This window comes from Eubalaena glacialis, chromosome 19 (assembly GCF_028564815.1).
Source record: "Eubalaena glacialis isolate mEubGla1 chromosome 19, mEubGla1.1.hap2.+ XY, whole genome shotgun sequence".
Lineage (NCBI taxonomy): Eukaryota > Metazoa > Chordata > Mammalia > Artiodactyla > Balaenidae > Eubalaena > Eubalaena glacialis.
This window is the reverse complement of record NC_083734.1, coordinates 37030923-37054643: the sequence shown is the minus strand read 5'-3', so window position 1 is coordinate 37054643 and position 23721 is coordinate 37030923. Positions and strand designations below refer to the sequence as shown.

The 23721-nt window shown below is 39.5% G+C and overlaps 1 protein-coding gene across 1 annotated transcript in view; it reads left to right on the top strand.

Annotated features, from left to right (window-relative positions):
• Positions 1-21776, top strand: part of LOC133080599 (leucine-rich repeat-containing protein 37A-like) — a 60743-nt gene extending 38967 nt beyond the window's left edge. Inside the window, 5 exon segments of the mRNA XM_061176583.1 lie at positions 11119-11237; positions 13156-13308; positions 14676-14965; positions 15389-15493; positions 21694-21776. Of these exon segments, the coding sequence (XP_061032566.1) occupies positions 11119-11237; positions 13156-13308; positions 14676-14965; positions 15389-15493; positions 21694-21744 (718 nt within the window). The 3' untranslated portion in view covers positions 21745-21776.
• Positions 21777-23721: the final 1945 nt, after the last annotated feature.

Below are 23721 nucleotides of genomic sequence, written 5' to 3'. Positions count from 1 at the left end.
TGATCAAGTGGGGTTTATTCCAGGAATGCAAGGATTCTTCAATATACGCAAATCAATCAACGTGATACATCATATTAACAAATTGAAGGAGAAAAACCATATGATCATCTCAATAGATGCAGAGAAAGCCTTCGACAAAATTCAACACCCATTTATGATAAAAGTCCTGCAGAAAGTAGGCATAGAGGGAACTTTCCTCAACATAATAAAGGCCATATATGACAAACCCACAGCCAACACCATCCTCAATGGTGAACAACTGAAACCATTTCCACTAAGATCAGGAACAAGACAAGGTTGCCCACTCTCACCACTATTATTCAACATAGTTTTGGAAGTGTTAGCCACAGCAATCAGAGACGAAAAAGAAATAAAAGGAATCCAAATCGGAAAAGAAGAAGTAAAGCTGTCACTGTTTGCAGATGACATGATACTATACATAGAGAATCCAAAAGATGCTACCAGAAAACTACTAGAGCTAATCAATGAATTTGGTAAAGTAGCAGGATACAAAATTAATGCACAGAAATCTCTTGCATTCCTGTATACTAATGATGAAGAATCTGAAAGTGAAATTAAGAAAACACTCCCGTTTACCATTGCAACAAAAAGAATAAAATACCTAGGAATAAACCTACCTAAGGAGACAAAAGACCTGTATGCAGAAAATTATAGGACACTGATGAAAGAAATTAAAGATGATACAAATAGATGGAGAGATATACCATGTTCTTGGATTGGAAGAATAAACATTGTGAAAATGACTCTGCTACCCAAAGCAATCTACAGATTCAATGCAATCCCTATCAAACTACCACTGGCATTTTTCACAGAACTAGAACAAAAAATTTCACAATTTGTATGGAAACACAAAAGACCCCGAATAGCCAAAGCAATCTTGAGAACGAAAAATGGAGCTGGAGGAATCAGGCTCCCTGACTTCAGACTATATTACAAAGCTACAGTAATCAAGACAGTTTGGTACTGGCACAAAAACAGAAATATAGATCAATGGAACAGGATAGAAAGCCCAGAGATAAGCCCACGCACATATGGTCACCTTATCTTTGATAAAGGAGGCAAGCATATACAGTGGAGAAAAGACAGCCTCTTCAATAAGTGGTGCTGGGAAAATTGGACAGGTACATGTAAAAGTATGAAATTAGAACACTCCCTAACACCATACACAAAAATAAACTCAAAATGGATTAAAGACCTAAGTGTAAGGCCAGACACTATCAAACTCTTAGAGGAAAACATAGGCAGAACACTGTATGACATAAGTCACAGCAAGATCCTTTTTGACCCAGGTCCTAGAGAAATGGAAATAAAAACACAAATAAACAAATGGGACCTAATGAAACTTAAAAGCTTTTGCACAGCAAAGGAAACCATAAACAAGACCAAAAGACAACCCTCAGAATGGGAGAAAATATTTGCAAATGAAGCAACGGACAAAGGATTAATCTCCAAGATTTACAAGCAGCTCATGCAGCTCAATAACAAAAAAACAAACAACCCAATCCAAAAATGGGCAGAAGACCTAAGTAGACATTTCTCCAAAGAAGAGATACAGATTGCCAACAGACACATGAAAGAATGCTCAACATCTTTAATCATTAGAGAAATGCAAATCAAAACTACAATGAGGTATCATCTCACACCGGTCAGAATGGCCATCATCAAAAAATCTAGAAACAATAAATGCTGGAGAGGGTGTGGAGAAAAGGGAACACTCTTGCACTGTTGGTGGGAATGTAAATTGATACAGCCACTATGGAGAACAGTATGGAGGTTCCTTAAAAAACTAAAAATAGAACTACCATATGACCCAGCAATCCCACTACTGGGCATATACCCTGAGAAAACCATAATTCAGAAAGAGTCATGTACCAAAATATTCATTGCAGCTCTGTTTACAATAGCCAGGACATGGAAGCAACCTAGGTGTCCATCATCGGATGAATGGATAAAGAAGATGTGGCACATATATACAATGGAATATTACTCAGCCATAAAAAGAAATGAAATGGAGGTGTTTGTAATGAGGTGGATGGAGTTAGAGTCTGTCATACAGAGTGAAGTAAGTCAGAAAGAGAAAAACAAATACAGTATGCTAACACATATATATGGAATCTAAGGGAAAAAAAAAAAAAAAAGAGGTCATGAAGAACCTAGTGGCAAGATGGGAATAAAGACACAGACCTACTAGAGAATGGACTTGAGGATATGGGGAGGGGGAGGGGTGAGATGTGACAGGGTGAGAGAGTGTCATGGACATATATACACTACCAAATGTAAAATAGATAACTAGTGGGAAGCAGCCGCATAGCACAGGGAGATCAGCTCGGTGCTTTGTGACCACCTAGAGGGGTGGGATAGGGAGGGTGGGAGGGAGGGAGATGCAAGAGGGAAGAGATATGGCAACATATGTATATGTGTAACTGATTGACTTTGTTGTAAAGCAGAAGCTAGCACACCATTGTAAAGCAATTATACTTCAATAAAGATGTTTAAAAAAAAAAAAAAAAAAAGATTCCCATCCTAAGGATGACCATGACAAACAAAGCAGAGCCTACCTGTGTCAGAGCGTCACATTCGGCTTTGCACCTCACCTCTTTTGGCTGTAGAACAGCTTCTGTAATGAAGTGTGTGTTTTGTGACTCGCCTGCTAGATGTTATGCTCCCAAGTAGTGAATTAGGTAGTATATTGTGTAAGATAGCCCAGATAAATAAAAGGAACATCTATGCTGTCAAAGAGGAACGAAAACCTACACCAACCACAGAAGATCTATGGTCACCCCAGGAGCGATTGGCAATACTGTCACCATTCATTATGGAAATAGCCTTGAGCTAATGGCCAACTCAGAGGATATTGTTCACAGTGACAAAGAGCCCCACTCCTGCTGTTCTCTCTACCCCCTCCACTCCTGTCCAACACATACAAACCCTGAGAATTACAGCCCATTCACCTTGGTCGATTTTTTCAGTTCCATGTATAATGAAACTTTTCAACATTCCTGAGCGTCATTCTCCTATGTGTACTTGTTCTGCATTGAAAACATTCCTTCTAAGCTCATAACACTGTACCTTTAACCTTTAACCAAATATAACATTCAGCTAATCATCTGGAAAAAATAAAAAATAAAAAAAAAAAAAATAAAGTGCCTGTGCCATTTTGCTTTCCCACTAGCAGTCTATGAGAGTTGCAGTTGCTCCACATCTTCACCTGATCCTTATATTTGTTTTTAAAAAAATTTAAGCCTTTCTAGTAGGTGTGTAGTTGCATCTCGTGGTTTTTGCCACATTTTGCATTTCTGTAATAGCTGATGATGTTGAGTGTCTATTCATGTGCAAATATCTTTTTAAGTGAAGTGTCTGTTCAAATCCATTTTTTAATTGGATATTTATATTGAGTTTTAAGAGTGCTTTATATAAAAAGTAATGGAAAAGTCCTTTCTCTCAGATATGTGTTTAGTAAATATCTTCTCCCAGGTTGTGACTTATCTTCATTGTATTAAAGTGTCTCTGAAGACTAGAGGTTTTAAATTTTTGATAAACTCTAATTTAGTAATTTTTCTTTTTTTTCATATTTATTTAATTTATTTATTTGGTTGTGCTGGGTCTTAGTTACGGCAGATGGGCTCCTTAGTTGTGGCTCATGGGCTTCTTAGTTGTGGCATGTGAACTCTTAGTTTCGGCATGCACGTGGGATCTAGTTCCCTGACCAGGGATTGAACCCGGGCCCCCTGCATTGGGAACTCGGAGTCTTAACCACCAGGGAAGTCCCTTAGCAATTTTTCTTAGATGGTTTGTGCTTTTTTGTGTCTTATCTAAGAAATCTTTGTCTGAGACTCCATTGTCTAACCCAAAATCAGAAAGATTTTCTCCTATGTTTTCTTCCAGAAGTTATATAGTTACATTTAGGTCTATGATTTATTTTGAGTTAATTTTCATATATGTTGTGAGGGAAGGGTCAAGTTTCATTTTTTTGCAGTTTAAAAAACTATTTGTGTAGGACCGTATTGTGACAGTTTATTACACAACTTACTGCACCTTCTATTGTGCCATCCCCCCTCCAATATGGCAAGCTAATAGAAACTTTCTGTTATGCCAAGGCTAGTTGAGGGGATTGCATGAGATTAGTAGGCGGAAAGGGCCCTGCATTTAGCAGTCTGTTCCAACCGTCTTTGTCAGGTCAGCTGACAAATGACTGTCTTCACTACGCCGTCACATCTGTTGGTCACTGCTCTAGCCTCTTCTTCCTCAGCCTCCCACAGCATCTGCCACAGTTGCGATCCCTCTCCTGTCAGCTAGATGCCTTCCTCTCTGGATATTAAAAATTATTTCCCTGTGTAACTACAATACTGTTAACACACAGTATTGAAGAAATTAAATTCCTACACAATAATATTACCTAATAAAGAGTTGCTATTCAAATTTCCCCAATTGTCTCTCTCATATAATATCGTTTCTTTTAACATCTTTTTGAGGTATAATTGACATACAATAATCTGTGTTCACACACACACATACATACACACCATGAAGACATTACCAAAATCAAAATGTCCATCATCTCAGAAAGTTTCTTAATGTCCCTTTGTAATTCTTCCTTCCCATCGTTCCTTGCCCTTCCCAATCGCCATGCAACCGTTGATCTGCTTTCTGTTTGCATTTTCTAGAGTTTTATGTAAATGGAATCATACAGTGTATACTTTTCTCTAACTGGCTTCTAACTCAGCATGATTATTTTAATCTTCATCCATATTGTTTTATATATCAGTAATTCATTTCTGTTTATTGCTGAATAGTATTCCATTATATGGATGTACCACAATTTATCTATTCACCATTGATGGACATTTGAGTTGTTTCAGTCTTTGTCTATTACAGATAAAATTGCTATGAATATTTGTGTACAAGTCTTTCTATGGAGGTATACTTCCATTTCTTTTGGGTAAATACCTGCAAGTAGAATGGCTGGATCATTGGTAAGTGTATGTTTAAGTTTTTAAAAAATACCTATTTTCTATAGTGGTTTGATCATTTTACATCTCTACCAGCATTTTATGAGAGTTGCATTTTCTTCACGTTGCGGCCAACTCTTGCTCTGCTCAGTATTTTCAATTTGACATAGTTTAATAGGTGTGTAGTTGTATCTCACTGTAGCATCCCTAATGATTAATCATGTCAAACATCTTTTCATATGCTTATTTTCCATCTGTATATCTTTGAATCTTTTATCTATATTTTTCTGGAGTTTTGAGAGTTCTTTATATATTCTGGAAATTAGTCCTTTATCCAATATGTAAGTTGCTAAGTATTTCCTCACATTCTGTGGCTCATCTTTTCATTCTCTCAGGAGTGTCTTTTGCAGGGCAGAAATTCTTAATTTTGATGGTGTCTAATTTATCTATTTTTTTCTTTTATGGATTATGCTTTTGGTGTTGTATCTAAGAAATCTTGCCTAACTCAAGGTCATAAAATTTTTCACCTGTTTTGTTCTAGAAGTTTCATAGTTTTATGTTTTACATTTAGATATTTGAACCAATTTGAGTTCATTTCTATATGGTTTGGATGGATGTTCATTTTTTTTTTTTTTGCACCTGGATATTCAATTGTTCCAGCATCATTTTTTGAAAAGACGATCGTTTCTCCACTTAAATGCCTTTGAACCTGAAAGTCAGTTGTCCACATCTCTCTACTTCTGAACTTTCTATTCTGTTCCTTTGATCTTTTTGTCTATCTTTACACTACTATCACAATGTCTTGAAAGTGTAGCTTCATAAGCCTTGAAATCAGTTACTGTTAGTTCTTCAACTTTGTTCTTTTTCAAAGTTGTTTTAGTTATTCTAATTTTATTTCCATATGAATTTTAGAATTAGCTTGTCAATTTCTATAGAAAAGCCTACTGGGATGTTGATCTATAAATCAATTTGGGGAGAATTGATGTCTTAACAATATTGAATCTTCTGATCCATGAATACATTATATCTCTCCAGTTATTTAGGTCTTCCTTAATTTCCCCCCAGCAATATTTTACAGTTTACCATGTGCAAGCCTTTTACATCTTTTGTCAGATTTATTCTAAGTATTTTATATGTTTGATTCTATTATAAGTAGTATTTTAAAACTTTGATCTCTGCTTGTTTGTTGAGATAAATTAATCTTTTTGTATGTTGATCTTGTACCCTGAAAACTTGATAAACTCATTTGTTAGTTCCAGTAGCATTTTTGTAGATTCTATCAGGTTTTCTACATAATCATGTTATCTGCAAATAAAGATAGTTTTACTTCTTCCTTTCCATTCTGAATATCTCTTTTCTTTTTGTTGCCCTATTGCACTGGCTAGAACCTTCAGTGCAATGTCAAATAGAAGTAATGAGAGCAGACATCCTTGCCTTTGTCCTGATCCTGGAGAGAAAGTACTTTGTCCTTCACCATTAAATATGATGTTAGGTTTTTTGTCGAAGTCATTTATCAAGTTGAGGAAGTCTCCTTCCATTCCTAGTCTACTGAGGGCTGTTTTTTTCTTTAATCAGGAATGGATGTTAGATTTTTTCATTCTTTTCCTGCATCAATTGCAATGATTATGTGATTTTTCTCTTCTTTTCTTTTCTTAATTTGTTTATTTATTTTTGGCTGCATTGGGTCTTCATTGCTGCACGCAGGCTTTCTCTAGCTGTGGCGAGCAGGGACTACTCTTTGTTGCAGTATGCAGGCTTCTCATTGTGGTGGCTTCTCTTGTTGCAGAGCACGGGCTCTAGGTGCACGGGTTTCACTAGTTGTGGCACATGGGCTCAGTAGTTGTGGCTCACGGTCTCTAGAGCGCAGGCTCAGTAGTTGTTGTGCACGGGCTTAGTTGCTCGGTGGCATGTGGGATCTTCCCGGACCAGGGCTCAAACCCATGTGCCCTGCACTGGCAGGTAGATTCTTAACCACTGCCCCACCAGAGATGTCCTGATTTTTCTTGTTTAGTGTACTAAGTTGGGTAAATTGATTTTCAAATATTAAACCAACCTTTCCTTCTTGAGATAAACCCCGCTTGGTCATTATGTATCATCTTTTTATATATTATTGGATTTGATATGCTAAAATTTTGTTAGGAAGTTTTGCCTCTGTCTTCATGAGAGATATTGGTCTATAGTTTTCTTGTAATGTCATTGTCTAATCTTGATACAGTGAAAGTTGGCCTTATAAATAAGTTGGGAAGTATTCCCTTCTCTTCAACTTTCTGGTAGAGTTTGTGTAGAATTGGCATTATTTTATTCCTTAAGTGTTCGGTAGAATTTCTCAGTTAAGCCACCTGGACTTGCAGCTTTCTTTGTTGGAAGGATTTAAACTGCACATCCAATTTCCTTAATATCTTTATTCTTGAATAAACTTTAGTAGTGCATGTCTTTCAAGGAATTTGTCCATTTCATCTTGAATTTATTGGTATAAAGTTTTCTATAATATTCTCTTACTATCCTTTTAATATCTATAGTATTTTTCTCTTTTCCATTTTATTTATTTCTACTTTGATCTTTATTGTGTTCTTTCTTCTCTTACTCTGTGATTAATTTGCTCTGGTTTTTCCAGTTTAAGGTGGAAGTTGAGGAAGCTGAGTACAGGGTTAGCAATATCCCACATGTTGACATATTATGTTTTCAGTTTCAGTGAGTTCAAAATAGTTTCTGATTACGCTTTTGATTTCTTCTTTGACCACAAAGTTACTCAGAAGTGTGTTGTTTAGTTTCCAAATATTTGGAGATTTTTCGGATTTGTTTATTTCTAATTTAATTCCATTGTGGTTGGAGACTTATATTGAATGAGTAAAATCCTTTAAAAATTTTTTTAAGTACTTTTTTTCAATTTATTTTTTTGCTGTGTTGGGTGTTTGCTGCTTCACGTGGACTTTCTCTATTTGTGGTGAGCAGGGGCTACTCTTTGTTGCGGTGCACCGGCTTCTCATAAGATGGCTTCTCTTGTTGCAGAGCACAGGCTCTAGGAGCGTGGGCTTCAGTAGTTGTGGCATACAGGCTCTAGAGTGCAGGCTCAGTAGTTGTGGCGTACGGGTTTAGTTGCTCCGTGGCATATGGGATCTTCCTGGACCAGGGATCGAACACGTGTCCCCTGCACTGGCAGGCAGATTCTTAACCACTGAACCACCAGGGAAGTCCCAATTTCAGTATTCTTAATCTTTGTGTAGATCCATATTCCAATGTGGTGTCATTTTCCTTCTGCTTAAAAATACTTCTCGTAACATTTCTTATAGTGAAAGTCTACTAGTAATGAAGTTTTGCAGCTTTTGTATGTCTGAGATAGTCTTCATTTTGCTTTTGTTTGGACAGATCTGGGTATAGAATTCTAGCTTGATGGAATTCAATTCACTACTTTAAAGATGTTATTCCACTGAGTTCTCCTTTACATTGTTTCCAACAAGAATTCTGCTGTCATTGTTATCTTTGTTCCTCTGTATGTAGTGTATAGTTTTTTCCTCTGGCTGCTTTTAAATTTTTCTCTTTATTGCTGGTTTTGAGCAATTTGATTATTTCTTGTGCCTTGGTGTAGTTTTGTCCATGTTTCTTATGCTTAAAGTTCATTGTTTTTCTTGACTTTGTGGGTTTATAGTGTTTACCAATTTGGAAAAGTGCTGGCTATAATTTCTTCAAATTTTTGTATTTCTCCTCTCCTTCATGGACTCTAAGTACCCATATATTAGGCCACTTGAAGTTGTTGCACAACTCACTGATGCTGTATTCATTTTTTGTTGTTGTTTTGTTTTTTTACTTTTCGTTTCATTTTGGATAGTTTCTATTACTATGCCTTAATGTTCACTGACCCTTTCTTCTGCAGTGTCTAATCTGCCATTAGCCTCGTTCAATGTCTTTTTCATTTAGACATTGTTTTTAATCTCTAGAAGTGCAATTTGGGTCTGTTTTACATTTTCCATGCCTGTACTTAACATTTTCAGTGTTTAGTCTGGGTTTTTTAACATATGAAATACATTTGTAATAACTTTTCTTCATGTATAATAACTTTTTAAATGTACTTTTCTGCCAATTCTAACATCTGTATGGATTATGGGTTAGTTTAGATTGATTGCCTTTTCTCCTCAGTATGGGTCATATTTGCCTACTTCTTTGCATGCTTGGCAATTTTTCATATGATCCCAGATATTGTGAGTTTTAGTTTATTGTGTGCTCTCTCTCTCTCTCTCTCTCTCTCTCTCTCTCTCTCTCTCTCTCTCTCTATATATATATATATATATATATATATATTCCTGTAAAATGCTTGGGCTTTGTTTTGGGTGAAATTAAGTTACTCAGAACAATTTTATTCTTTTAGGTCTAGCATTTAAGATTCGTTGGGTAGGAGTCCAAGTAGCCTTTAGTCTGGAGCTCATTATTTGCAAGTACGCAGACAAGTCTTTCCTGAGTATCATGAGGTTTTGCAGTCTGACTTGTAGGAACAGGTACTATTCCTACAACCCTGTGTGATATCCAGTTATTCTTACTATTAATCCTTTCATGTGTTTCTTTTCCTGGCCTCAAGTAATTAATCACACAAATGTACTGACCAATACTTTGTTGAATTCTCAAGAGATCCCTCTGCATATCTCCAGAGTTCGTTGTCTGTACACTTCTTTTCTCTCTGATACTCTGCTCTGTGAACTCTAGTTACCTTGGTTTTCCCAGACTCTCAGCTCCATTTGCTCAGTCAGGGTGTCCACCAGTCTCTGCCTGGACTTCTCTTCCCTGTACCATGACCTGGAAACTCTCTCAGAGAAGTAAGTTAGGGCAATTATAGGGATCACTTCATCTATTTCCCATCTCCTGGGGATCAGTGAACTTTATTGCCTGAGGTCCAGTTTCTTGAAAACTGTTGTTTCATATGTCCTGTCTGATGTTTTCATTGTTTCAGGTGGGAGGTTAAATTGTTCCTGTTACTTCATCTTGGCCAGAAGCCAATAACATTCTTTAAGTCTGTTTTGATTTGATACAGGATCCAGTTAAAGATTAGGCATTCAATGTCATGTCTTTGTTACCTTTAATCTAGAATATTTCCCTACTTTTTATTTTTTTTTTGGTCTTTTATGACATTGGCATTTTTGAAGAGTCTAAGCCAGTTTTCTTGTAAATTGACCCACAATCTGGATTTGTGTGTTTCCTCATTAGATTCAAAGTAAACATTTTGGGGAAGAATACTATATAGGTGATGTATTCTTCATACTTCATCACTTCAGTGGCCCAGTGCTAAGTTTGATCACTTGATTAAGGTGGTATCTTCCATATCTCTCCATTGTATAGTTTTTTTCCCCTTGGTTATTGATAAATAATATGTGGGGTGATACTTTGGGATCAGTGAAGATCCTACTTTCAAACAACTCTTCACCCAACTGTGCATCAATGAGAATCCTTGTCTGAATCGATTATTACATTGATAGTTGCAAAATGACACTTTCCTAATTCTATCATTCCTTTTGCATTTATTTGCTGACATTATTCAATATGAAGAGATCCCCCACTTTTCATTTTGAATATCATTATGAACTCATGTGCTTTTTTAAAAATTAACTATATTATACCTTATTATAATGATAATATTATTCTTTGGAATGTTCGTTTTGTCCAGATTTGGCCAATGCGATCTCTGTTATTGTTTAACCACACGATGCTTTTTGATTACTAGAATAATTTCTAATATATTACTAGTCACAAATAGGAACTGAGAAAGGGACTCCAGAAAGTGTGGTCTTATTCAGACTCTTCTTAGAAGTCTGTCTTCTTCCTGTGTACTCTCAACCCAAAGTGAGGCTTTCGGGTTGGAAGGAGATACTTCTGAATTAAACTACAGATCAGTTTCACCCAATTCTAATCCCTATTCCCTTTTTTCTAGGCATACCATGCCTACTGCCATCCTAATCCTTCTGTTGGGCACCTCTCTCCTCCTCTATATTTATTTACAACAGTCAAGAGCAGCAATTGGCCAACGGGCCCCTATCCAGTTCTCCAGTCCATATGCCTCAAGAACTCCTTTTTGCACTGGTCTGCGGTGGCCTTGGCCTACCTCTTCTACCTACTCAAATAACTCTTTTACCACGAATTTAATTACCTGGGTTTCCATTTATAGGGTCTTACGTAGCCATATGGCCTGCTGCCTCTGCCAATTTAAAAATACTATTGAGGTTGTCTGTAAGACAGTCACGCTGCATTGTGACAGTGAATGCCTGACAGACGTCACAGGTTGTGGTGAGTCTCAATTGCGGGATAATAAATTTTTGATTTTTAACTTAATTTTTTAATTTTTATTTTTAATCAATGATGATGAATTTTCAAATTAATGATGTAATTGCATTATTTCAATTCATTCATTCATAGTTGCAGCTCCCTAAGTTTCTAAGAACTACCCCCTTGCTAAAAATCAGATTCTTGGTTACATTATTAAGCTAATAATAGCTCAGGTACAGAGTTAGTTTAATAATGTAACTGATCCGCATACATAAAGGAACAAGAGAAAGGAATAGAAGGGGGAAGGGAATTAACATTAATGGCCACATATCCTATGCTGTGCTCCCTGCAAATGAGAACTTATTCATATAGTGCATCACAGTTTGTAAACTGATTTATATACATTAGGTCTCAAGTACCCTTTGTCTTACAGGACAGGTGTAAATATATTTTTGTTTATTGTGTTTGTTTCTGCAATTTTATAAAGAGTACAAGTGATGCTGTTTTATGTCCTATTTGGAGCCTGAGAGTTTCTGGTTCCATAACCAGAAGCTGCTACCTAGCCCTTCTGATGGATGGGAGACCTAGTTTATTCTTGGACTGTCCAGCTCTGAACTTGCTCTGAATCTCAAGCTTTTCTAGCCACAAAACACTCAGGGGCTTTCAACTATTTTTCTGTATATTAGATTTATTGGCACTAACTTGATGACTTCCAAAATGTGCTTTCATGCCCAGGTAGCTTGAATACAGGTCTCTTTCAGTGATCTAGAGCACATCATATATAATAACATTTTGCTACTTCTCTAAAGACAATATTGCTGATTTTTCAACACAATTTTTTTTTTTTGGCCGTGCCACACAGCTTGTGGGATCTTAGTTCTGCAACCAGGGATTGAACCCAGGCCACAGCAGGGAAAGTGCTGGGCCCTAACCACTAGACCACCAGGGATCTCCCCCAAACAATTTTTTTACTAATTATATTACTCCCTTCTCGCCCAGAAGTGGGCAAAAAAGGCATTTTTAATCTCTTTTTACAGGTGAGGAAAAACAAGATCAGAGGTGTTAAGTGCTATGACTCTAGTGCCCTGATCTCCTGTCCCCAGTTTGGGGCTCTCTGCAAGCCCATGCTCCTCCTTTCTCATGACCCTTCCCTCCTCCTTTGACCCTGACCAAAAATACTTTTAATCCTTTTGGATGAGAAGCCCAGCTACACAATGGTACATATTACATTCACACAGTCAGAAGCTTTGGATGGTACCCCAAGTAAAGCTGGATATATTAGAAGTAAAATGAAATGAAAGCAAAGTAGGCAATTGAGAAAATTTGCTTTCTCTCTTCTGCATTTTAGGACCTCAAGTATTGTTCCATTGATTTGTTGAACATTCCACATTGGTATACAATCTGGCAAATCTCTTAACTTATACCCCAGAACCCTGCCCAAATTTTAGCAAAGAGCCAGGGCGGACATAGTGTTCTTTTCTGTATAGAGCCTTCTCTATAGTAGGAAGTAAGAAGAACGCAAGCACACTGAAGAGGTGGAGAGAGGAAGCCTCACACTCCTCTGCCTGTGAGGCAGGACAGGATGGGGTATATGAATGTGAGGAGTCACAGTAGATCTGCAGAGAGTCCAGCTGAGTAGGGGAGTATTTGTCTTCCAGCCTTGGCTTTTCTTGAGTACTGGCCCCTGGGAACCAGTGGAGTAATCCTGAATATAGTTACCTTATTTCACGCTACAGAATTTTCTGAGTAGAGAGCCACTTTTTCAAGAGATATCTTTTTCACATTTTGTTGTTGCCAGTCATAGGCTTCAGTGTGGGTTTCTTTTTGTCCTAAGTGGCACTCAAACGTTGACTGATTCCTAATTTATTTGGCTGTGGACTGACAAAAAGCTGTCCCATCAGTCTTCAATGATCAAAAACAGTCTCTTCTTTTGTGACAGATGAAGAAACATCTCTAGGGAATGCAGAAGGATCGTTGATGAAGGTGTTACAAGCGCGGAAGAAGAACAGCAGCCCCGAGCTGACTATTGAGTCAGAGAGGGCATCCTCAGATAAAAGTGCTGTCAGCTTGTCAGGCTTCATGAATGAGCAACTGGACTTAATAATAAAAGTGGCATTGTCAGGGCATGAAATTACATACTGCCTTATATCTCAGAGGGAAATCTAGGAGATGTGGAATCAACATTATTACCATTCCTTCAACTTCTTTTTCCAAATACGCAAGATGGAGATATGGCGCTGGGCCTTTTGAAAAACAATACACGGTGCCCTTCTGTTACACCTGTATGCAACAATTCAACTAATAAAAATAAATTGAGGAAACTCCATTTTCTGGAAAATTTGTTAGATGCAGAAACTCAAGAAAAAATGGATGAGGTTAAAAAGGAAGAAAAACCTGCCACGTGTACGCATTCCAACCTTTTAAGTGCCATGTTTAAATGCTACATCTTTCAAAAGAAATTGGAAACTGCCCAACCACAGAAAGACAGCCTAGCAAAGACTGAGCGTACAGAGGAAAAGCTGCTGAGAGTGAACAGGGTCCTCAAGGGCCCAAGGGGCCTACAGAAAATGCAACTCCAAGCAGTGGGAGATGAGAGCGTCAGGAGAAAACAGAATGCCCAGCCATCTGTGGCGAGCACTGCCGAAGAAAGAAGGCTCAGGAGACCAACCCCAAGAAAGCTGAAACAGCTTCTCATGGTGCAGAGGCCCAGGAAGCTGGTGGGAAAGTCCTTCAATGCAGAGTCTTCTGTCATAAAGTAGCACAAGGCAGCAGGCTCCTCTTCCCTGATACAGTACTTCAAGGGCAGGCCTTCTGCCTCCATCCCTGCAAAATCCCCATCTGAGGTTAAAAGCAAATCAAAAGACTTATCCAACACTATACTTGTTTTATCAGATGCAAAGGCTAGAGTTAGAAATGTTAAGGATTTTGAACTAATCTCACATTCTGGGAAATAATACATCTTCCATAAAATTAGGACTCATCGTGTCCATAGAAAACCCAAAGTCAAAAGGAGTCAAAATTTCAGAAAGAAAAGTTCACTCAGTAGAATGATGATTGCAAGCCCTCCGTTCTCTGTAGGGAGGAGTCTCATAAATTCCCCTCCACGAGAGGCTCTTTCATCTTAAGAAGAAATGACTTCTCAGGAAAATCCTTTTCCAGAATTATTTTCTCTTTCAGACCCTTCTACAGAAAACACTACTTCAGAAAATAATACTGCACAAAATGTTTCTGAAGAAATTATTTCTACAGGAAAGTCTACTCTGCCAGGAGGAACCGGCCCTACAAACACTACCCATAGGAACGTCTCCACTGCACATTGTACTGTTGCTGCAGACAACAGTATGCCGTCTATTCAACACACCAACAAAACACAATGGGAGTATCACAACACGGGCACTGAATTATCCTCTAAGCCCACAGGCTTCACTTTCCCAGGGCTCACATCCCCGGATGATGAAGTTGAAATTCCGCTAAACCAGCAGCTACGGTCCCTCATCCCCACCAATGATATGCGAAGGCTCATTTCTCATGTTATCCAGACTTTCAAAATAAACTGCTCGGAGACCCCCTTGCAGCTGGCCTGTGCCAATCTCATCACTGGAAGAGGCCTCCTGATGAAGCTTCTCATCAAGCAGCAAGAAGTAAAGGTGTCCAAAGCGGAATGGGATACGGACCACTGGAAAAGTGACAACTCTATCAGTGAGAGCACAGAAGCCCAGAGTGAGCAGAAAGAGCAGGAGTCAAGTGAGGTGAGGAGAAGCCCTGAAACATGGGACCTGGACTTTTACTCAGTTTAGGACATGCCATTAATGTGCCCAAGCAGGAGTACCACGGGCTCCTAGTGTCTATCTTATCTTCAGCCATGAAACTGGCTAAGACAGTGATCTCCCACTTTGCTCATTTAGAGAGTGTGCCACTATTCCTAGGGTAGACAAGAAGAGGAGAAAACAGAAGATAAATAAATTATAGATAAATAAATTGCAGAAGAAAATGCTAATGATAAGATTAATAACATTAAATTTAGGTTTTTCTTATAGAACTACTCACCTGAAAGGATTGGGTTTTATAGTAGTTTAAGAATAGTTAGCTATTGTTAAGAATAGGTTTAAGAATAGTTAGCTTTCATCCCGTCTATCTCCTTGTTTTTAAAAAATTGTTATTTATTTTTTTAGCTCCCAAAAGAAGTTCCAGGATATGGCTGTAACAACAAACTCATCTTGGCAATATCTGTAACTGTAGTAGTGACGATTTTGGTTACAATTCTCTGTCTCATTGAGGTAAGGACAGTAATTCATTCAGATTCAGAACCCACAAACTGAGAATCAAAGCCACCTTTCCACCTACTACTACTTGATTCTTCTGTTTAGTCATGAGGACTGAGATACACTTTGTCCTTTTACTGTAAAGTATATTCCCAGGATTTTTGTTTGTTTGTTTGTTTTTTGTTTTTCGTTTTGGCTGCGTTGGGTCTTCATTGTGGTGCACGGGCTTCTCATTGTGGTGGCTTCTCTTGTTGTGGAGTACGGGCTCTAGGCGTGCGGGCTCAGGATTTGTGGCGCACGGACTCAGTTGCTCCGCAGCATGTGGGACCTTCTGAGACCAGGGATCGAACCCGTGTCCCCTGCACTGGCAGGCAGATTCTTAACCTCTCCGCCACCAGGGAAGTCCCCACAGGATTTTTAAAGGAACTCCACTCCCAACAGATCTCTATGGAATTGGATCCATGATAACAAGCCATTGGACTATTTTGAAAAGTTAAGTTTATAAGAAGGCCAGAGTTGACATGATAGTAAAATTTCTTCAACTCAAAAAGCTATGCTGATTTGATGTACTCACCAATCACTCTCGTTCTACTGTTGATTTCTTTCCTTGTTGGCTGAAGTGATGAGAGATATACGATCTCCATACTCATGGAGCTATCAGTCACCCTGGGAGGGCTAAAAGGACATGCCTAAAAGATAAATGTGTGATCTTGTCAATTCCTTAGGTTTACTTAGCAGCTTTCTTCTCCGGTGTATTAGGAATTGTGTAGATAGGTTCCATTAACACACTGCAAGTAAAATCCTGCAGCAGGGTACCCTAAAGTATGTCATATTTATAGCAGCCTATTCCTGGAGCTAGCCTGTTTACCTTTTGTTCAGTTACATAATGGTTTATTACTTTTCCCAACAGGCAGTTGCTAGCATTAAAAGAGTGATTTTAATAAGCTGGCAATCTTGATTCTACCCTACCAGTCCAACCTACTTTATTTACCTTTTCTCTTGTAATGGCAGCCCTCCTTTCCAGCCAGAGCAGCTCCTCACTATACGCTAGTTACACCACACCCATTCCTACTTTTGTCTGTGCCTCTGCCCATCTAAAATTGCTTGATTTTGCTTTGCCTGTGGAAGTCCTATGAATCTCTCAAAAGCCAACTCAAGTTCAGATATCTTTCTTCATAAAGCCCTCCCTGAATACTCCAGCCCTCCTGATCCTAGTCCTGTGAGGTTTGTCACCATTTCTTAGGGGCCATAGCAAAGCAGTCCCCTCCCCTCAGAGCTCACAAAAGTGGTAAGCAGTTTTTTAAAAGGCAGCCCCCGAAGAGAGAAACACCAAGGTTAGCACATCATGGAGCTGAGCAGAGACGTGTAAGGACCAATGGCTTCCTGGCCTATCAGACTTGAATAAAACCTGACATGATGTACTAACTTCTAAAGAGAAATGTGTCTATCTGCAGGAGGGTTGGTCAGTAGTGAAAGCACAGAAAAGGTGAGAAGAGACCAATATGGGCAGTGCCCATCCTCACATTGCCCGAGAGTAGAGATGGCACCTTAGGCAGCATAACTGAAGAGTCAGGCCCACTAGGCAGGCTGTGCCTGTTGAGGAGATGGATGGATCCAGCTGCCTCAGGCCTTCCCATTAAATTCTGGATTCAGCTGATTCCTTTTCTAATTCTGTTCTCACCAAGTAGCCTTAGATTGTGTGATTGTGCTTTAGTGTGCCACGGAGGCCTGTCTCCACAGAAGGTAATTCTCTGATTGTGTAGACACGGATGCCCTGTGTGTAGAACAGATGTATTTCTCATTGTCAAGTAATAATTTGGCATTCTGATTTTTGATCAATCCTGTGCTATTGATAAAGTGAGACTGCCACAACAGGAAGACGTGAGTTCTCTCTTGGTGAGGAAGAGTATGATTTCTGAGCCTAGGAGGCTGGGGAGTAGCATGGGGTCAGCTTGCTAGTCATTGGCCATTGCCCAGACTGTACCGTCTACATCTCCAGGTGGCATATGGCCTTTTGCTTTTTTAGAATTTCTGTAAAGTCCCCTTTTTATTGTTTTTAACTTCTATGGAGTTTAACCTTGCATTTGTTTTGTTTTGTTTTGGCCTGCGGGATCTTAGTTCCCCAAGTAGGGATTGAACCTGTACCCTCGGCAGTGAAAGTGAGGAGTCCTAACCGTTATTTCCTCTCGCCACTTATATGATAAGCTCTTCGAGGACAGGGGCCATGCAGTGTTCTTCCTATGGTAGACACTTATGGTGTTCAACGGAACAGAGATGAGGTGTTATGTCAATTCCACAGTGAGGAATTATGCAACCGAATATTTATTTGAAGTAGCGTTGAGTAGAGCAATAGACCCATGTGTTCTTAAGACTTTTGAAATGTCATGTTTTAACATTCCAATCAGTGGGAGAAAATGAATAAATGGTGATAGAATAGCTGCCTAACTATTTGGGGGGTAAATAATAGCAGATCCCCATTTTTCATCTTAAATAAACGTATTTCCATAAATGTGAAAAAAGACCACATACAGGTATTAGAAGAAAATAAAAGCAATATTTTTATAATCTTATGGTGGGAAAGAGCTTTCAGAGCCTGATGCCACAAGCAGAGCCTTTGATATATTCCACCATCTTGTCTGTGACACCAGCTTAGCACTGATTCGTGCCAAGCGTAAGATGAAGAGTTTTCCATATATTGTCTGATTTAATGCCCACAGTTCTGTGAGGATGATATTACCAACCCTCCTTCATAGATGAAGGAGATCACTGTAAGGCCCCAGTGGCCAAACCAAAAGCAGAAACCAGTTTCACCCGACTGCAACACTCTTTTGTGTTGTCTCCTTAGAGACAAAAACACTGGAAAGATTCGAAACACTGGAATTCAATGAAAGCCAGTATTTCTTTACTATAAAGAGTTTTTTGTTTGTTTGTTTGGGGGTGGCGGGGTTTGGCCATGCTGTGCAGCTTGCGGGATCTTAGTTCCCTGACCAGGGATTGAACCTCTGTCCATAACAGTGAAAGCGCCAAGCCCTAACCACTGGACCACCAGGGAACTCCTAAGAGTTTTATAAGTCAACAAGAAGAGGACAAACAGTCCAGAGGAAAAGGGGGCAGGGGCTGTGCAGAGTAGGAGGTGTGTTGTCAGTCTGCCACCATATCTGCCCGTCCTCTCCTCATGGCTCATGTGGGGTGGGTTTTGTTAGCCAGGCCTTTGTCACCTCATGACGTAAAAATAATCTCTAATATTTTCTTCAAGTACTTTTATAATCTGTCTAGAATTTGTTGTATTTGTTTTTTAGTGTGGTTGAGGTAGCGGATCTAACTTTTTCCCCCTACATGAAGATATAATTGTTTTCAAATCTTTCACTGAATGGTTTATTCTTTCTTCCCTGCTCTAATATACGATCTTCATCTGGACTCTATTCTGTGATCCAGTTATCTTGTCCTGTACCAGTACCAATATCACACTGCTTAATTCCAGTTGCTCTATAACATATTTTATATCTGGTAGGGCAAGTGTCCGACCCTTTGACTTTCTTTTTCATACATTTCATAACTATTCTTACATATATTCTCTACCAAATGTCAGCTTGCCAGGTTCTATTTAAAAATTATTTTGGATATAAATGGATTGCATTAAATTTGTAGGTTAATTTGAGGAGAATTGACCTCTTTACAACATTCTAGGAGGATGGTATCTCATGCCATGTAAGTACTTCTTCTTAATATCCTTCAGAAAAGTTTGAATATTTTCATCACAGAGGTCTTACACATTTTTGGTTAAGTTTATTCCTAGGTACTTTATGCATTTTTATTGATATAGTAAATGGGATGTTTCTTCTGTTTTTAGTGAGTTCTTTGTGTTATATGGGAAAGCTATTGAGGCTTATATGTTGATCTCTTGATTTTGTATGTAGCCATCTTACTCATGTTACTCCCAGTAAAATTTCGGTTGATTCTTTTGGTCTTTTTAGGTCCCTCATTTCATATGCAAATATGTTTGTCTCTTCCTTTCCAATACTTCGTTTTTCTTATTGTACTGATTAAGACCTCCTCCACAATGATCAATAGTAGCAGAAATGATGGGCATCATACTCTTGTTCTTGACTTTAAACAATGTTTAGGTTTCTGCTAGATACTTTTATTTTCTTTTCCTACTTCTAAGAATTTTTATTAGGAATTATCTGTTGAACGTTATCTAAAACAGTCAATAAAATATATCACCAGCTGCATGCAAGACCCTAAGTTAGGTACTGTGGAAGAGGCAAAGGATTATTAAACAGGGTAGAATTCCTTTCCTTAAAAAAGTTATCATCTCACTGGGTAGATAAGATTAAAAGTAATAAGGAATGAATAAGGATTTGGAAATAGTTGTAATGGATAATCATGATCATGTTTTCTTTCAAAACAGATTTATTCTCATAGAATTGCAAAAGGGGAAGATATAAAAAGAATCAGAAGGTAAATATTGGTCTTTTAAAGCAGAATTTTACAACTAGAGGAGAACTTAGAACTCATCTATTTCAATTTCCTCACCAAAGGCAGGAAGAATGTTTAATTACCCTAATGGTTTACCCTAATTTATTTATCAGCAGAATTAGCTCCCCAGCCCAAGCTGAGTTAGAACAGGACTGGCACAGATTCATCTGCTTTCACTAGTCCTTTAAGGAAAGAGGGTGGACGGGGAGAGGTTTTGGTTGTACCAGTTCCTGCTGGCCTGGTGCCTGATTCCTAGGCATCAGGCCAGGCCAGAGGCCTTCTAGGAGGCTCTGGGGTAGGGAGGACCACATGGTTGGGGATTTAGGGGCTGGCCTCACTCAAAGCTGATGAAAGGTAGAACATATGAGTCCCTTCTGTAAAGTGGCAAGAAAACTTCCCTTCTCACCCTACCGTTTTTCAGGCCCCTACTCTCTATTCCCTTTATCCAAACCTCATAGAATTTTAACCGGGAGAAACTTCAGACAGTAGTTTGTCTCTTCCTTTTATAATAAGGAAATGGAGAAAGAGAAAGTATGCCCCATGGTCATACTGCTAGTGATTATCAAAAAGAAGATGGTCCCTTTCCACTGAGGACTTCTCTACTGATCACACTGTGCTTGGGCTGTGAGCTCCGTTTTATGTCACAATTCAGTATACACATACTATATGGGCATAAGTAGTTTCTGAAACAAACTTATTGTGAACTCTGATTTTTTTCTATTCTCTTTGTATTCAAAAAGAGTATTTTGTGTTTCTCTGCTGGTCATGGCCTTTAAACTGATTTCACCATTCACTGACACCTCAGTGACAGCCTGCAATATGAAAGTCAGAGAGCTATAGATAACTTTGCTAGTTGGGTTCAGGTGTTTACTTGGTGTGATTCAACTTATAGGTTAGGATAGAGCAGCCAGGAAAATAAAAGCACCTTCTCCCCACACCCACTCCCCCAGCAAATGCTGCATGTGCGACTAAGTCCGAAGCGGACTGGTGTGAAGCGCATCTAGAGAGTAACGTGTTTTTGCCCAGCGCCGCTGTGCAGTGTTTTCACTGCACGAGGGCACTTGGCCAAGGGCCAAGAAAGGTGAACGGAGCTGAAAATCCTGCCTATACTCCATGCTAAGCCACACGCAAAGGTCTCCCCAGAGACGGGGGGGCCATTTTGGACAGACACAGAGAACTTCTGGAAGGCCAGCATGCATGGAATGATTTTCAAGATCCCGATTCTGTGGTGATTTTGCTCATTGTGATTATGGACTGAGGTACCCATTTAGTCCTAATAAGACCGAGATAACACATTGTGAAAGAGATGAAAAATGACATGTAACACTAACGGTGTGTGTTTTCCTCCAAGGGGCTTTTTTCGATTTCTGCTACATAAGAGAAGCTCAGGGGAAAGTGAGAGTCAGCTAAATTTGAGGAGGATAAAGTACTGTGGCCAGAGAAAGCAGGGGAGATGCTGAATTAATATTTCCCTTTCTGTGTTCTAGGAGGGCTTTTTCGGGAGAAGGCGGCCACTTTTTCTTAGGGATATGTATAGGCCTCTCAACGCCACACGCAAGGAAAATATGGCACAAAAGGTACACAACAGGGAGTCTTCTGATGAGGATGAGATATTCTATAAGGATGTAGGGTAAATGATAGGGGACAGTTTAAAATTCTCATCTAAAATGAGGAAATAATGAAAACTATAATTGTCCCTTTCAAATGTAAAAGCCTTGGCATTATTCTTACCCCAGGGAAGTCATCAAAGCCCCAGCAGAGAAGCTTCTGGCTGCATATTGGGTTGATGAAGAGGCGGGTGAGGAAAGTGAGACAGCACACGAGACAGCCACAGAGTGAGCCCTGTTCCGCCTCAAGCCACCTGCAAATTTTATTTTCTAATATTGGCTTCTCAGCATTGCTTGTAAAATACTTATTTTTCTCATATTAAAATGTATAAATTCATAACCACGCCTAACCATGTGGTAAGGAATTAAAATGTAAATAGTTGAATATTTATACACCACTAACAAGGGCCTGCAAGAAGAAGCAGAGCTGAAACTAGAATCCCTCATGGTAGCCAGTACTTCCACAAGAGGAAATGTGGACAAAGGAGGATGAGTAGAAGGATGAAGAGGGGCTTCCCTCCCTTGTTTCCCCAGTATCATCAGTCACTGGGAACTGGAAAACATACCATCCTCAAGGGGCATAGATCATTAAATCAAATAACAGTTTATTCTGGTGCTCTCTCTCCTGGTTCATCAAGTACCAGTTATTTACAACATGCTCGACCTCCTGCCTATAGAGGATAATCTACTTCTGGCCCCTCTCGTACGGTCATTGGGGATGCCAGAATATTTGGGTCACTGAGCCTCCCTCCACTGTGGAGCCAAGGCCTGACTTTTCTCCCAAGTTCTCAAACTCATGTACAAATGTGTACCCTGTCTTGGTAAGGGGTTCTCCACCATTTCAAGCTGGTGGAAAATTCCCATTGGGTTGTTTTTTTTCTTTAAAAAAAAATCCCAACCCTTGGATAACTAGCAGGGAGGTGCCAGAAAGACAGGGTAAAGAAGAAAGTGTGAGAGCAGCCATTGCCCAAGAAGGTCCCCCTCAGGCCCTGACCTCTCCTGACCCCACTGCGGGTCAGCTGTGTGTTGCTTGGCTCCCTCCAGCTCAGCCCAGCACCAAACCTACCCACCTCCTGCCCCACCCAGCACAGGCCCAGGGCTGCATGATTCCTAGTGATTATATAGTGACAGTGCCACCTGCGAAAAGTGCAAAGGCTCTTCCAGTCCTGCAAAGAAAGTCATTAATCACATTTCTTAAGTCAGTGAGAGTAAAATACATTAATGAGTAAAAGAAATTCTGAATGAACAAGATTTGATAATCTACCAAAATGACCACAGATAGTGCTGGTGGTTTAGTAATATGGGGTGAAGAATGGTGCAAGCCATGGGGTGATAGCACACGGTCCCCCAGAGGATCAGTGGGCCTGGGAGATAGCCCAGCAGGTTCTGCCGGTTGGGTGGGGTTCCAAGCAAAGTGAACGGCCCATCAGTTTTTCTGATTTATGAGTTTGCTGATGCTGCATGAGAGACATCTGTTCTCTCAGTGCCTGCCCAAGTCACCTCCCAAAGTTTGTTACGGAGAATGAAAAACAAGTGTTCTTCTCTGGGCGGTGACTTCAGTGAGCCAACAAGTATTTACTGTGTTTAAGGCGCATGACTAATACTACTAACAATAGGAAGCAGCAGCAGCTAACATTTACCACTTGTTGCTTGGTGCCAAGCCCTGGGTTAGGCATCTTATGGTCTTACTTAGCCCCACAGTCCGTGGAAGCATATCTTGTTATCCTCGTTTGACAGATAGGAAACAGGGTTTAAAGAATGTAGGTAACCTGCTCAATGGCCCAAGGCCCCACGTCCAAAAGTGTGAGTTAAGGTTGGAGCCCAGAACTGTTAGACTCCAACAGGGATGCAGAGAAGTATAAGCTGTGTTTGCCACCAAAGAGTTGATAACAAAGATAATAATAAGGAGAAGGAGGCAGCTGCTGTTTATTGAGCACCTGCTGTGGACCAGGTACAGTACTAGGCACTTCGGTTACACTATTAGGTCACAAGAGCAGAAAGTCCCCATGCCCGCTCAAACTCTGTAATGAGTGGGGGTCTGATTTCAATGAGAGAGGTGGTCACAAAGACAGGGAACTGACGAGAAACCAGGGGTAGAGATCCTTGTACTGCTGGGCTTCCCAAAGTGTGGACCAGGATTCCAGGTAGCTCCAGGTT